A 15,363-nucleotide genomic window follows, 5' to 3' on the forward strand; every position below is an offset into this window, starting at 1 on the left:
TAAGCAAAAGTATTTCCTTGATGGATTTAATTTAGAACTGAAACTATGTTCACACTCAGGCTGATAAAATAAATGGCTAAAGCTCAAGGGGTTTGAATTTCAAGCTTTTTTTTTCCCCCCTGAATTTATTGTAGGATCATAAAACAGAAGGGACAAACTTCAACACCAAGCACTCTAAGTAACAGCAAGTGTCAAATTCATCAAATGACACCATGGCTGCAATTTACTGAGCTCTTTACCCAGTTACTGTGGAAAAGAAATGTTATGTTCTTAGAGGAAAATGTTGATTTCAAAATTAATTTCTAACAACACCCATTCTTCTTTCTTGCTTACCTGCCAACATCTGGCATCAATTCTTTTAAGTCATCCAGGGATGGTTTCTTATTCAATAGCTTTTTGTACAAAGCCAGAGGAAAATGAAGGTCTACAATAGTAAAATTATATATTGCTAGCCCACAGACAACACCAATCAAATGAAACAAGTCACTGTCTTCAAAGGTCTAAGAACAGAAAACAGACAAAATGGTTTAAAATAAAGAAGTTATTTTAACCTTGCAGAGTCCAGGAAGAAGTGTACAGTACAGTATAATCTGAGTGAATTTAATTCTTATTTTCTTTAAATATGTATCTGTAAGTACCAAGGAAAACAGGATAAAGTTTAACCAGCTGAGACTGATATCCAAGGGAACAGAATCCTTTCTACTTAAAATTCAAAAGGCTGAGCTGCAGCACTTTCTGTGTTACAGGGGACCCATACTGCCTTCAGATTCTGGGTTTGTCACTGACTTCCTATTGCACTATTCGTGATTAAAGATGCCCATTTAAAAAAAAAAATATTTTGGGTGTGAAGAGGGAAGAGACACCCTGAGAATTAATTAGCAAGGCTTTAAATACATGTGTGGAAATGTAAATATTCAGATATTTGGGATCTAGCCACCCCAGTCAGCGCTCTCTGAAGGAAGACTGAAAAGTCAGGGATGGAACCATCCAACAAAGTACAATTCCATGATCATCTATCACCCAGAAATGCAACTGCACACAGGAGGACCTGTTCAACAGGTCACTTCAGGAATTTATCTCTGCCACCTTGACTTCCTGATTCTGCCCTTGGAATCAGCCTGTTCTGGCTGCTTCTCCCTAAAAAAACTGGTTGCCCTGGGGACAACCAGTAAGGAGTAAACCAGGAATGGGGAAAGCCAAAGGGGAACAGCAAGGAGTGCGGGAAGTTTTGATATAACAATGAAAATAAACTTCTTCTGACAATACTTGCTTCAGCTCCTACTCTTGAAATAAAACAGCCACAAACTACAATGTTCATGTATTATTAATATGACTACTCAAGTTAAAATGACTGAATATAGATCACAGCCTACCTTATCAGAGAACCAGATCAGCCTGGACTCCTCGTAGTACCTGAACATTCCATATTTGGGATCTAGCAACTCCCTCATGATGAGCAAAAAAAATTCTTTGCGAACGCCTCCCGCGTCGACGGCTTCCTCCCCTACAAAAATAACCTGAAACACACAACTCAGTGAGCCCCCAACTGCAAAGGGATTGGAAAGCATGTCCAAAACCATCCTCAATCACTGTGAGCACTAACTGCACTGCTGTAATACCTTGAGTGGCTTCTTGTAGTCCACGTTCTTTGTTTTCCTGAGCACCTCCACAGCGTCGCCCACGATGTTGTCCCTCCGGACCATGAGGATCAGGCAGGGATTGACAGATTCAAAGACTGGCAGGAAGAGAGAAGACAAATTCTGCCTGTGGGCCTGATCGACAGCCATCTGGAGAAAAACAAAATGAGAGTGTCAGCAGGTAGGAAAAATTCCTGCCCATATGAATTGTCCAGCAGTCTTGTCTGCAAAAGTGCAGCTGGCAATAATTGTTACAAGAGCTACTGAATTTGCCTAAGTTTTCTTTGTATTCCTTTTATCAGGAAGTATTTCATTCCAGGAAATATTTTTCCTTTACCCATTGCTCCCACCAATGCTAAAGAATGCAGGTTTTGACATTCTAGTCAAAATACTTTGGACAACAAAAGGAAGCAAAAAGATCCTGCATTTCATGGAATGGAGGGTAAGCTGTTTATTATAAATCTGGCATGAAAACAAACATACATTAAAAACTAATTCACAGCAAGAAAAGCAATTTATTTAACTTGCACGATTGTGACTGTATTAAAATGGTTTGAAAAAGAAAATGCTGTTGCAAATGTTCTGAATATGGCAGAGAACTGGAGAGTTTGTGTGTTTTAATACTATTTAATATTGTTAATAGAAACATTTAATGGGAACATTTCCCTGAATCCATCAAATGTTGGTATTGACTGTGCATGTACATTTTTAAAGGCACATGAAATGACTTTTATTATTAACTACAAGAGCAAGGCAGTATTTTCCTAGAAGAGCCCATTACTTGAGCAGGACTAAGATCATGTGGTTATTTTCAGACTCAGATCAATGACCCAGGTAATATTGCAAGTCTGCTCATATGGGAGCTGGGGTTGTTTTTTGGTTGTGGGTGGTGCTTGGGGTTTTATGTTTTTTTGAGGGTTGTGGGTTTGGGGTTTCTTTATTGCTGTTTGTTTGGGGGTTTTGGACCTGTACTATGGGTTGATAACACAAAAAAGCCATCTCACTACTGAAAGGAAAAGAAGTTCCTTGGAAATATATACAATTACAAAAGTCTTATTTCAATGTGATCCCAAACCCACTACCCTCTATCATGTACATACGCAGAGATTAACACTATACCCGTGATTTTTATGGGGGAGAGATTACACAGAGTTCAAAAAATAAACCCACAAAAACAAAACCAAACCCAACATCATAATAAACCAACCAGCCAAAAAAAAAAAACAAATCACATCACAACAGGATCCCCCAAGGTCCCCAACTCAGGAAAAAAATAATGAATTTTATAACACTGGAAACTGTTACCTGCATCTGTATGATTGCATCTGTTTGCAAGAGAGTTGTCTTTGCCTGGGCATCAAATACAAATGGGTATGTGCAAATTATAACAGGAATTTCTGTTAACTGGAATGAAAAGAACCAATGTCATAGTTTAGCTTATTCACAAAAGCCACAATCGTGGTTAGAAAAGCCTTTGCACTCATGTAATATCTCTATTTTACTGGAAAGAAAACTCAACCTTGACTTATTATCAATGCAGCACCAAAGCATCTTAGGAACATTAAGTAGATTTTTAATTGTTTAGTACTTCAGCCAAAAAAAAAAGAAAAAAAAAAACCCAGAAAAATTTTCCAACAAAACTCAATCAAGCCAAACCAAATCAAGCCAGACACAAACGACACTCTCACTTAGCACTTTTTAATTTCAGAACTGTTATTGCAGCTAGTGGGTATAAAAGTAGCCCCTTTTTTCCAACTGCTGCTCCGAATTTGCAATACAGACAATTACATATTTTTGCACCACAAAGAGTTTTTATTTAGATTACAGCCATGGCTAATTTGAAGCTTTACTCCCAACAGAACACAGCAGACAATCCTTGACATTCACATTTCTGATTTCCTTACATTCTTGAAAAGAAATCAGATTGCAACCAATCTTACCTCAGTTAATCCATGGTTGACATCCTATGACAGCATTTGCACAAAGGTAGCAACAATTAAGATGAAAAAGCAGCATTAGTGTCTGCATTAATTACTCATCTCTGATGTAGAATTTTAAAAATACTTATTTACTGCTTCCCCCCAAGAGAAAGCTTACTGAGAAATAAACATTAACCATAAACATCCTAATTCATTTATTACATACAAGCTTGTCTTTCAACACCCTCTTTATCAGTCTTTAAGCACAGGGCTGTTATAGTATCACGTCTCCTTGGATGCAAAAAATGACACACTTAAAATGTTCACTTCCACACATTAATTAATGACATCTATTGGTACTGTTGCAAAAGAATAAAAAAAGGGTGGCTAGGGAAAGCTTATTAAATTACTTACAATATTCTTTCAAAGCTAAAGTCAAGGAACTGTGGCAAAAACCTATCCAACTCACTAATTCTCTGCACAGCCATTCATTTACTCCCACTTATCACTCCTGTGTTTACAGATGCAGGAATTAATTATCTCAGTTGTGGCTGCTAAACTCAAAGTAGAGAATTCCACCAGTTATCTGCCCCTGCTGCACCTCCTGACTCATTATCCAAGACAGCTGCAGCTTTCTCACTGCTGGACCTGTCTAATACAGCAATGCACATCATTCTGGATGCTCTCCTCTTGTGGAATTATTACATTCCTGACTTTCTTGACATGGCAAGTCTCCAGCGACAGCATTTTAAATCACTTTTTAACTGACAGATTCAAATATATTGAGCAGTGTCAATCCTAAGAGTGATAGCCCAGAAGAAACACATCTTAACAATTCTTCTTTAGCCAGTACCTGACATAAGTCTGTTCAGCACTGGTCATCTGTGAAGGTGTTTTTATGAAAAAAAGTGCCCAGACTTAGAGAATCTATGGACTTCTTTAAAGGGATAAAGCAAACACAAAAGATGGGAGGGAATCACCCACAAAAACCCAAATAAAAATCAGCACAACTTACCATTCCCAATACCTGCTGCTGGAACCAGTTGGCATAGTCATTTCTGATATCTATCAAATCTTGTATCTCATGAATGTAAAATCTGTCATACTGTATAACTTGTCCTCTTTCATTTACCTAAGGAAGTGCAATTTATTTTTTTTATTAGCTTTCAAAGGGATATTTTCCATGTTTTTCAAGCATCTGATACTTCAGCCACAGATACCCAGCTACTAAAAAAATTCTAGAAAAACAACAGTGCCTACAAGAAAGCAAAAAACAATGTTAAAGACAGGGATAGATGGACTATTCAAAATCCCATCAAAGAGTGAAGAAAAACACAATTAACTGTGGATACAGTCTTGCATAACAGGGCTGCCACTCTGAAACACCGTATCACCTCCCAGGAACAGTGATAATGCAGATATTCCTGTACACCACGGAATAAATACTTGTTCCTGTATTCACACAGGTTTAAGAGCTGTGATTCAGTAACCCTAGTCTTAGATACAGTATGAATACTATTACCTGTGAGCAGAGGAACAGTTTCCATTTAAAAACATTAAGCTTAAAAAAAAGAGAGATGTGGGAAAAGTAACTTTACACAGAGGCTTGTCTCTACAGTGTAATTTGAATCCAGAAGCATCCACATTTTCCTAATACACACTTCTTTTCCCAAGGACTGCTAAGCACTGCTAACTGGCAAAGCAGGCAAGATAGTTATGAGGATCCTGCCTTTATAACCAGATAATCTAAGCCTACTTTTCACAAATACCTCCCACATCCCCCTCCAAACCACCAGATAATCAATCTGCAAAATACCCCAGAGCATTTTCCCCCTCTCACTTTAATCCATACCCTCAAAGATGCAAAACTCCGTGCTCCCAAAAAATAGTTAATTGCATCATCATGTCAGACTGGAATACAGAATCCCAACAATTCACAAGTCCACATGGAACAACTACAGGTGTTTCTGTAGATGTAATTCTGATCTTTCAAAGTGATCAGTAACTTAGCTTCTACCAACAACCCAGCACAGAGATGCTGACAAAGCCAAGCAGCCAAGGAAATTTAGAAGTTTAGGAATTTAGGAAATGCCACAAACATACTCTGTGCAGTATTTCCAGCACTCTGAAGGCTGTGTGTAGGAAATTGGTGAGCACTCTTCTGTCAGAAGGTGGAAGGCCCATCTTGCACAGCTTCAAAAGGTGCACTACGACATCCTTGTAGAGTTCCACTATCTTCAGGAACAAGGGAGGTTCAAGTACAGACCACCAATTTTCTGTCAACACATGGTGAACACTGAAATTTAGTGCTTGTCACTGTTATCTTTTTAACAAAGAAACATGTTTGGGTCCAAAGCATAAAGCACCAGTCACTACAGACTCTGGAAAAAGCTGTAACACAATAAATGCTCTATTGTTACACATCAAATCTAAGTCCCTCAAAGTCTGTTCATCCAGACTAAACAGCATCACAACCTAACATTTGATACAAACAGATGGCTCAAAACCTGGAATTTTAAGTGAACAGTAGTGAGAGCAGTATAAAATGATGGAAAATGATCTAGAGTTAAAAAAACTATCAATTTGCTTTTCTTCACTCTCACCAAAAACCACTGAAAAATCCTAAGTGAGATTACAAGGCAAAGCATAACTGAGGAAAATGAAAGTACCCTCTTGAAAAGAAACAAATTAAAAGCAAAATATTCTGAAAACAATTCTTTAGGCTGAATTTCAGCTGACAGGAGTCACAGCAAGAAAGTGCGAAGAAGTAGTTAAAATACCAGAGCTATTCTCAGCTGTAAATTTGAAGACATCTTGGCAGCAGCAAGAAAAGATCAACTGCCTCAGAACAGGTGCTGTAGTCACAACCAAGACAATTCCACATCTGCTCTGCAACACTTCTGTAAATTGCTTGGAGCTTGTTAGCTGTCTGACCACATAATTTTCACTTTAAAGAGCAGAGACACATATCAATTACACTGAACTGCACGGTTTAATTCCTCCCAAATGGCATCAGTCCAAAAACTACAATACCAGATGAATTCACAGGGATGGCCTGTTAACTCACCCTGAAGCAACAGAGTAAGTGTTTTCTTACACCAAGCAATGTTAAGCTTTAACTTTCTCACTGGGGAATTGTACACAGCTGTAAATACACAGCCAGGTCCTCACTGATGTAATTTCTGTACGTTTTCACCTGCAGAGCCTTAGTTTCAACAGTAAAAATTCAGTTTCTTACCAAGAACTTTGAGAGGAGCTTTTTCTAGGTTCAGAATAGCTGCTCCAAAAGGAATAGCTAACGTTGTGAAGTTGTTTTCATCGCTCATCAGCGGGCACTCTGGTAGAGTGAGATACAGCCTCAAAGCTTCAACATCTGGTAAGGAGCTGGTCAATTTGGGAATAAGGTTCTTTTCCAAACTAGCTGCCACCTATAACACATCAGAAAATACTGTTTATTTTAATACAATTGAGATTTTAAACAAATGTCCATGTATATGAGAACTAATCTAGAAAACAGTAATTAAAAGCTTTGGTGAAAACTATTATACATTTAGAAAATGACAGTAAATATTAAAATAGAATATGCTGATGTGTCACCTAATTGTCACAACAAAATACAGTTTCAGGCATTTGCAGTCAATATATTATTGAGTAAATAAATCTATTTACAGGGTTGAACCTAAAATTAAAATTCTAAAAGTAGAATTTCTGGAGAGCTGCAACCCAGAAAGATAATCCCAAACATGAGGAAAACACGCAGCACAAACCTGTTGTGATATATGAGTATGCTCAGGCTGTATGAGTTTGTGAAAGAGTAGTCTAGCAGCATTCATATCAACCCCTGAGAATCTAGTGCTGGTTTTGTAATGATCATCATTGCTGCAGGAAGAAAAAAAGAAACAAAGACTGAATCCTGTGTTCTCAGCAACTCGAGATTTTTCCCCCTTGAATTTTAGACCTACTGACTAAGGATTTGAAATATATCAGATTTCTATTTTTTATATGACCTTAAAAACAACTGGAAAAAAAAATTCTCTAAGTGCAAGAAAACCATGCAAAAAGACTAGGATGTCAAACAGCCCAGAGCACCAAGCCCCCTTGAATGACAAATAACCTGTGGCTGACAAACGTGACGAGCTTTGCTGGCTTACATGGCAGCAGCCAAGAGAGGCACAGGAGCCATTCTCCCTGGGGCAGCTGACAAAACACAGGGCAGGAGAGGAGCAGGAGTTTCAGCTGAGGGTATCAGAGCACCAGTGAGACAAAGGAGCCCTGGGAAGGTGTCCCAGCTGACACAAGGGACACCAGGCAGGCAGCCACCACTAATGCTGTCCACAGGAACACTTACCTCAATGCCAAAAAGCTCCCGTTCAGGCACCCAGCCGAGGAGAATGTTCCATCAATTTCACTGAAATTGGTCACGTGAAATGTTACATTTGGTTTTCCTTTTAAAAATCAGCACTTGCAATAAAAAAGCCTGTATTTAATCCCTAATAAATGACACAGTGCAAAGGATGGGACTCTGACTCGAATGTGACTAAACAATACCAGATAAAACCTCCATTCAAGACTCAACACTCAAGACAGCTCAAATCACAGCCAGTCTTGGAATTTAATTGCTTTGCATACTCTTTTATTAAAATAGAAGCAATAATCTTTGAGTTGTTCTGATATTTCTTTACATGTCTTGCTATCTTTCAATGTGCAATTAGATACTTAATTTCATCTTGAATAGTTGTCTAAACTGGAGCAGAGATGACACAGTCTCAAGGACCTAAACTACTCAACAAGCATGACAATGAAAGCACAGCCAGAGCTCTGCACGTCATAAAATCAGTAATTAAAAATAGCTCTGCTGTGTATGCCCAAAGCCCCATTAATGCTCAATTCAGAATCACCAAACACCATTTCTTTCCCTTACTTCACTTACTTAGCTATCTCTACAGGAAGTCTTCCAGATGGGAAACTCAGCAATCTTTGAATAAACGTTTCATTCACAGTCCAGATCTGCTTCCAAAGGTCAGGATTCCTAAAATCATCTGGTGGTACCATGTTCTAAATAAATTTTAAAGAAAGCATAAAGAATCAGGCACACAAAATTGATTTCCAGAAAAATCAGCCCTCTAGTTGAGATATCTTAGCTGACAATTTGCCTACCCAGACTACTACTACCCTAAAACCATCTCGATTAGGTGTTAATTCACACACCTTGCTTACTGGCCACCTCCTTAACCATCAGTGTCTCTGTGATGAACACTAAGGCAGCTTTAGATGTGAGCAGCAAACATCTCCTCTCCAGCCACCAGGAGCCACTTAGCTCCCTGCCAAGCTGGGAGCACACAGAAAAGGAGCCATTCAATTTTTCAGACAGATGTTCTTCCACCCCACTTCCATCAGGCTCCTCTGAGAATGAATCATGCTTCTGTGAACATGCCCTGTATCATCACAGGAGCTGCACTTGGAAGTGCTGCTCGTATAAAATGAATTCCACTAAGAGCTGTAATAGTACAGAGGAAGAGAAACGAGATCTTTGTTTTCAGTAGGAGCACTGGTTCAAAAAGAGATGGCAAATGGCACCAAAAATAAGGTAAAACTACCAAGAGGAAACATTTCTCCTGAGGGTGCCATCTGCCAGCACTGATCTGACTCAGTGAGACAATGACTATCTGCTGCCAAAACCCTGCATTTCTGAACCCATCCTACAGCATCAGGACAAGGAACACTTCTGCCACTTCCTTTCTGTCCAGCCAAAGAAAACAGCTCAGGGGACTGAGCTGCCCAAAAACTGACTTGAGAAAACTGATTTTGGCTGAGCCCCCATAACTGGCAGGGACACACAACCCCCAGGGGTACAGTACACACAGAACTCTGGAAGAACTCAACACAAATTACCAAACTAAAGAGCACTAAAAAGGATATTTCTGCAGCATCAAAGCTCATCTACTGCTAATACTTTTTGTACAGAACAAACCACAATAACTGCATTCACACAGTCTCCAGTTCACCTCAAACAGTCAGTCAGAAACTACTCCAGTGATTATGAAAACTGCACAAAAAGTTTTTAAGGAAGTTTTAGTAGACAAGTTTTGAGTCTCTATTGTAAGAAATTTTCCAGTTTATACCTGCTAAGCAAATTTCTCTCAAATACAGCAAGGGCTGAATCTCTGTCAGAATTTAGAAAAAGAACCAAACAAGTCAATCCTAAAAAAACTGCTGATTCTGTACAACCAGAACAGGCTCTGAGCACAAAGCACTGCTGCAAGTCTAACCTGTACTCAGTTTTTCTTCATAACCATTCCCTGCTAAAATCCATTTTCTCTTGTGTCCAAATTAAGTTTTCACCCACCATACTCAACTCTTGATGCTTCATAAATCCCCGTGGTCTAATATCTGCTGAGCTGTACTGGAAACAGTCCCATGAATCTTCACCTTGTTTTTATTTTATCCCCCTCCAATAGCATTTTCTTTCCATCACACTTCCACATTGCCATTTTTACAGTAAAGTCCTTCTAGACTCTTTTACATATTAGAATTTAAACAGATCAATTCTGGTTACTTTAGAACTTAAGCTTTAAGACTATGCTGAAACTGTGACATAAACTATGTCACCCCCAGTAATTTTTAGCAAAAATCTCCATTTGTTTCCTTACCACTGTGGTACTTTAAAATGGCTACAGAACAGAAGACACAAAAGCTGCTGCTGTCAGGAGCTATGAGGGGGACTGGGCAAGGAGCAGAGAGCTCAAATATTCAATCAATTCTTCCCTTATGACATGAAAATGAGTGCATTCATCCATCAAGAAAAAAGCTTATGTCAAAAAGTCTCAAGAGCTTCCTGACTGCTAAAACACACTAACTGGATCCAAGTCCTCCAGTTGCCTTTTGCTTCCACACTGTTTTAACAAACTTTACAATATATATGCACCTTCAATGTCAAAATCCTTTAAAATGCATCAAAAAAAACCCCTAAAATCCAACTTGCACAAGCTTTGGAGCCAAATGACACTTAATTTGTTACCTGTGGATAAAAGTAGTGTGCAAAACTTTGGTCGCCACCAGAGAAAATTCTCTTAACACAGTAGCACTCCTCACTGTCTGCAATAGGAATAAAAGACTGTGAAAATGTGAAAATGAAAATTATTAAGATGCTGCAATCAACACTCAGTCACAAAAAGCTTCCCTTGTGGTAAATCTCACTGATACAACAGTTAAGACCATCTTTCCCTGAGGTAAGTTCCAGGTCTAGTGCTACCAGAGGCCCTCACCCACCATGTAATTCCTACAGCAGGAAGACAGTGGAATCAAATTGTTTGGAAGAAGTGATGACAGCCCATATTTAGTTTAAATCTCGAGAATTTTAAGCCACTACAAAGGAAGAGGCAACCAAGAAGTAAATACACCAGAAGGTGCTTGCTTACCTGTGCTCATTGGGCACTGAGTACTGTAGGGAATCCAGCTTCCTTTCACTGTGAAGGGACTTTTCCTGTTACTGGTGGTCCCTGTACCCAACTGTCCATTGCCTCCGAGTCCAAAAGAGTAAATTCTTCCAGAGGAAGGGACGAATGCAGTGGTGTGCTGCCTAGGGCAAAGAGAATTCAGTAACACACACCGATGCACTGGAACGTGCTTTGTGCAGCCTGGCCAGGGATTGTGCTGAACAATTTAACAGTGTGTTAAAGGTTCTGTCACAGCCAACACCTCCAGTGCCCTCCTGCAGTGCCCTGACACTGGCAACATTCCATTTATACTCCAATAGGCCTCCTCCTTTTCTATGGAAAGGTTCCCGGAATGGAGCTGCCAGTGCTTAGCCCCTGTCTGACCTTTAGAGCAGAGCAGAAATGAATGTCTGGAGACTGCCTGCACCTCCTTTCCCTTCCCATCCTGCTCACCTCTGCATGCCCCCTTCTCCTATCACAGGCCCGTGAAGAACCAGTGGGGAATTGGTGTAAAGTACTCTGTACTTTCCCAAACACACTTGTTTTTCAACAGGAAATGACAAATGCTTTCACGCCTCACATTATTGCTCACACTGCCAGTTCAGAAAATCCCAGCCTCTCAAACATACAACTTCCTTTAGCACTTCTGTGAATGCTTTTAGAATCCCCAAAACATCACTGAATATCTTTCATTAGGGGTCATTTTGTCTTCCCTGACCACAAAGGGTAAGAAACCCCCCACTTCATATTGCAAAGTTTTACACAAAACAAGTGAGCTGTAAGATTCACAGGTTTAGCACAGAATAGACCTTACCTGCCACAGGTAATTTGTGTGACAACGCTTCCCATAAGCTCAAAAACTTTCCTTGGATTTATCTCATGGCTGGTAGAGTTATGACCCAACTGCCCATAGCCTCCAGCTCCAAATGTAAAAACCCCACCTTCCTAAACAAATAAATTTGTTATATTAAGATGATTGTATATCCCAGAACAAGAAACTTCACAGTAATAGGTGTTTAATAAATCTTTTCTGATGATCTTGGCATGGCAGGGAAAGGACAGAAAATATACTAGAGGGCACAAGAGGTTCCTGAGACACACAAGAGTCACAAGTTAACTGGAGTTATGAAAATGTGGCACAGCTATGAAGTATTACCTTACTTAAATCACACTCATCTAATTTCCTTATCACACAACAGTCCTGCCAATAACCTGTGTCATTTATACATCCTAATCCTCATTTTTCCTCTTTTCTTGATGAACTTCACCTGTATACAAACTCGCACTATCAAAAAGACACTTTGAAACTCTGAATACAAAGTGATTAGCAAACAGAAGCTGCCCTGCTCAGCAGAGGATACAAAGTAAGACTGAAACAGCCTCATGTTTGAAAGTATAAGAAACCAAAAATTGCAGTGCTGTTGTAAGGCAAGTAATTTTTAAGTGCTTTGGATTAATCGAAGAATTAACCAGCATCTTCAGTGTTCAAACCAGAAACGTTTTCAGAAGCTCTACACTTTACCTCACACCAACACTGAGACCTGCCATTTGCAGATGCTTTGAAATTGTGAATCTGTTTCTTTCAACTCTACTCTGCATCAGCCAGGCCCTCAGCTGGAAACCATCACCAAAACTGCAGCATCCACTGGGAAAACCCAACAGGCTCAGTCACTGAGGCCAGACAGCGAACGGAAGCAGGTTTCTCTGAACCTCAGCAGGACCTGGAGAATGTTCACCCATGCCCACAGTACTGCCCACTAGAGCTGTATCAGCCCCCGGCTCTGCAGGGGACAGGGGAACCATCCACATGGGTGACAATCTCTACAAACATTCACAGTACACTCAGGATCTCAGCTGAGCCTACCAGCTTTAAACTGAACTTCTATGCATGAAAAAGGAAAAGAAGCATTTAGAATGCAAGATTTCTTGTATTTGGGTTTTTTTTTTTCAAATATTTAACCATTCTTCCAATCTTTCCTCAACTTAATCCCATAAATTTAGAAGAAATTGTATTTAGCATTTAGTTTATTATTTCCTGTTCAGGTAGCATTTTCTGGAAACATTAAAAAAATTGGAGCACAAACATATCTTTAAGTTCTGTACCTTTGTAAGGGCAGCAGTATGATCCTCTCCACAACATATATGAACAACCTTCTGACTTCTCAGGGACTTCAGCAGAGTAGGAACATACCTGTCTGAAAGGTTTAATAAAGAAAGGTCAGTTATTTTGACAATAAAAATCAAAACCCAAATAGTTTTGGGTTTTAGTCAAGCAAGCACTTTAGATAAGGCAATCACTGTGACTGAGTTTATGGATCTTGGAGATGGAAGTGTTACTACAGAAAAAAACAGGGACTACTACACTGAAAAAGTTTGTAGCCCATTTTGTAGCTCTCATTTTCACTACACAGGATCATATGTCAATACACAGAGCACTAAATATGTAACATTACATTAGACCTGGCACTAGCCATAAGAACAGAAAATAAATGATCATTGTTTTGAATTTCTTGTGTGTTTCATGTTTTTCAAACGTTCCTGTATGTTGGTATTGATGCTTTTTCATGTGTCCTAAACACCAAGAGCCATACATGGTTAAGGGATGAAAGGGTTTTTACCTGAGGATTTAATAAGGATAATTATTGGTGCACCACTTGGCCAAGGTGGAACGTGCCACAATGGCACACACGGTAGATGGCCTACACAATTTACAGACCTTCCAAATCAGCAGATCTAACAAGGAACCCCATGAGAGGCTTGAATGAAGAGGGTGATATCCTCCCATTCTGAAGAATTCCCTCCTGGATGGGCCAAATCTTAGCTTACAGGGTATGTCCTAGAGCAGGCCCTGGTTTCTCAAGGTAGTGTAGGGCTTTCTGGCCTCCAGGATTTCTGGTCTCCTGGCCTAGCACAATACCAGGACTATGCTAAATTATCAGGCTTAAGGAATTACAAGAATGCATCCTAAGAGTACTGAAAACACATTATATGAAAGGTGATATAGGAAAGGAAAAGTGGTACAGGAAAGGAAAAGTGGTACAGGAAAGGAAAAGTGGTACAGGAAAGGAAAAGTGGTACAGGAAAGGAAAAGTGGTACAGGAAAGGAAAAGTGGTACAGGAAAGGAAAAGTGGTACAGGAAAGGAAAAGTGGTACAGGAAAGGAAAAGTGGTACAGGAAAGGAAAAGTGGTACAGGAAAGGAAAAGTGGTACAGGAAAGGAAAAGTGGTACAGGAAAGGAAAAGTGGTACAGGAAAGGAAAAGTGGTACAGGAAAGGAAAAGTGGTACAGGAAAGGAAAAGTGGTACAGGAAAGGAAAAGTGGTACAGGAAAGGAAAAGTGGTACAGGAAAGGAAAAGTGGTACAGGAAAGGAAAAGTGGTACAGGAAAGGAAAAGTGGTACAGGAAAGGAAAAGTGGTACAGGAAAGGAAAAGTGGTACAGGAAAGGAAAAGTGGTACAGGAAAGGAAAAGTGGTACAGGAAAGGAAAAGTGGTACAGGAAAGGAAAAGTGGTACAGGAAAGGAAAAGTGGTACAGGAAAGGAAAAGTGGTACAGGAAAGGAAAAGTGGTACAGGAAAGGAAAAGTGGTACAGGAAAGGAAAAGTGGTACAGGAAAGGAAAGGCAAAAAATGATCATCTGTATGAGTTTGGCTTCTTTGGAAAGTATTTACACAAGAAACCCTATGAAGACATTTAAAAGGGATTTCATTGAGAAGTGATGCTACATAAAAATCCGGGGTTACATGCATTCCCAAGAATGTGCAGAAGCACCTGAAGTCTCCCATGATTTCTGAAAAATAGCTGTAACTTTCTTATTAAATGAATGTGACAATTTTTAAGGCATTCAGATGGGCATTTTATTTACAGCCCATGTTTCCTATTTTAAATGGTGTTGACAACAGTGAACCAGTAAGAAAATCTGAACTGATGAACCATCTATAGATTATCCATTACTAAACTGTGTATTCCAGGACCCTGACAGCAAACACTGCCATCCTAGAGCCCTGTGAGGAGACAGTGTCTGTAACACAGCCAATAAAGAAACAATTTTTTGTCTGACCTACCCCTTGCTAAAAATCATTGAGTGTCATCCACCTAGCAGAGGAAATTTTGGAAATTTGGTTAGCCAAAAATTGTGAATGAGTATCAAAAGTGGCCTGAGAAAGGAAAGTAAAAGTAAATGGCAGTAAAAAATGAAGATGCCTTAAATGTGACAACTAAGGACAACCAATTAGTTTTGACAGATTACTGCTTTTGCCAAGAAATTTCATCCACAAAAAATTCAGTTCAAACTGTAACTACTGCACAGTATTTTTAATTCAAGCCCATTAAGTCACAGGAAGATGTAGAACAGGCAAAGAATGCAAGTGA

The 15,363-nt window shown here is 39.4% G+C and overlaps 1 protein-coding gene across 3 annotated transcripts in view; it reads right to left on the reverse strand.

The window, feature by feature from the left end:
- Positions 1 to 15,363, reverse strand: part of HERC4 (HECT and RLD domain containing E3 ubiquitin protein ligase 4) — a 30,627-nt gene that overhangs the window by 6,334 nt on the left and 8,930 nt on the right. For 2 of the 3 annotated variants that reach the window (XM_005530495.3, XM_014259250.2), the window contains exons 7-21: positions 13,096 to 13,187; positions 11,807 to 11,937; positions 10,975 to 11,135; positions 10,575 to 10,651; positions 8,487 to 8,611; positions 7,905 to 7,964; positions 7,324 to 7,435; positions 6,795 to 6,984; positions 5,660 to 5,832; positions 4,572 to 4,688; positions 3,578 to 3,601; positions 2,943 to 3,041; positions 1,620 to 1,787; positions 1,374 to 1,517; positions 334 to 500 (exon numbers count right to left, since the gene is read on the reverse strand). In XM_005530495.3, the coding sequence (XP_005530552.1) occupies positions 334 to 500; positions 1,374 to 1,517; positions 1,620 to 1,787; positions 2,943 to 3,041; positions 3,578 to 3,601; positions 4,572 to 4,688; positions 5,660 to 5,832; positions 6,795 to 6,984; positions 7,324 to 7,435; positions 7,905 to 7,964; positions 8,487 to 8,611; positions 10,575 to 10,651; positions 10,975 to 11,135; positions 11,807 to 11,937; positions 13,096 to 13,187 (1,840 nt within the window). The remainder of the gene's footprint in view (positions 1 to 333; positions 501 to 1,373; positions 1,518 to 1,619; positions 1,788 to 2,942; positions 3,042 to 3,577; positions 3,602 to 4,571; positions 4,689 to 5,659; positions 5,833 to 6,794; positions 6,985 to 7,323; positions 7,436 to 7,904; positions 7,965 to 8,486; positions 8,612 to 10,574; positions 10,652 to 10,974; positions 11,136 to 11,806; positions 11,938 to 13,095; positions 13,188 to 15,363) is intronic. The other variant, XM_005530496.3, reaches the window with a different exon arrangement.

Source organism: Pseudopodoces humilis, chromosome 9, assembly GCF_049639895.1.
Source record: "Pseudopodoces humilis isolate 2021_Gansu_Grassland_sample_001 chromosome 9, ASM4963989v1, whole genome shotgun sequence".
NCBI classification, from domain to species: Eukaryota; Metazoa; Chordata; class Aves; order Passeriformes; family Paridae; genus Pseudopodoces; species Pseudopodoces humilis.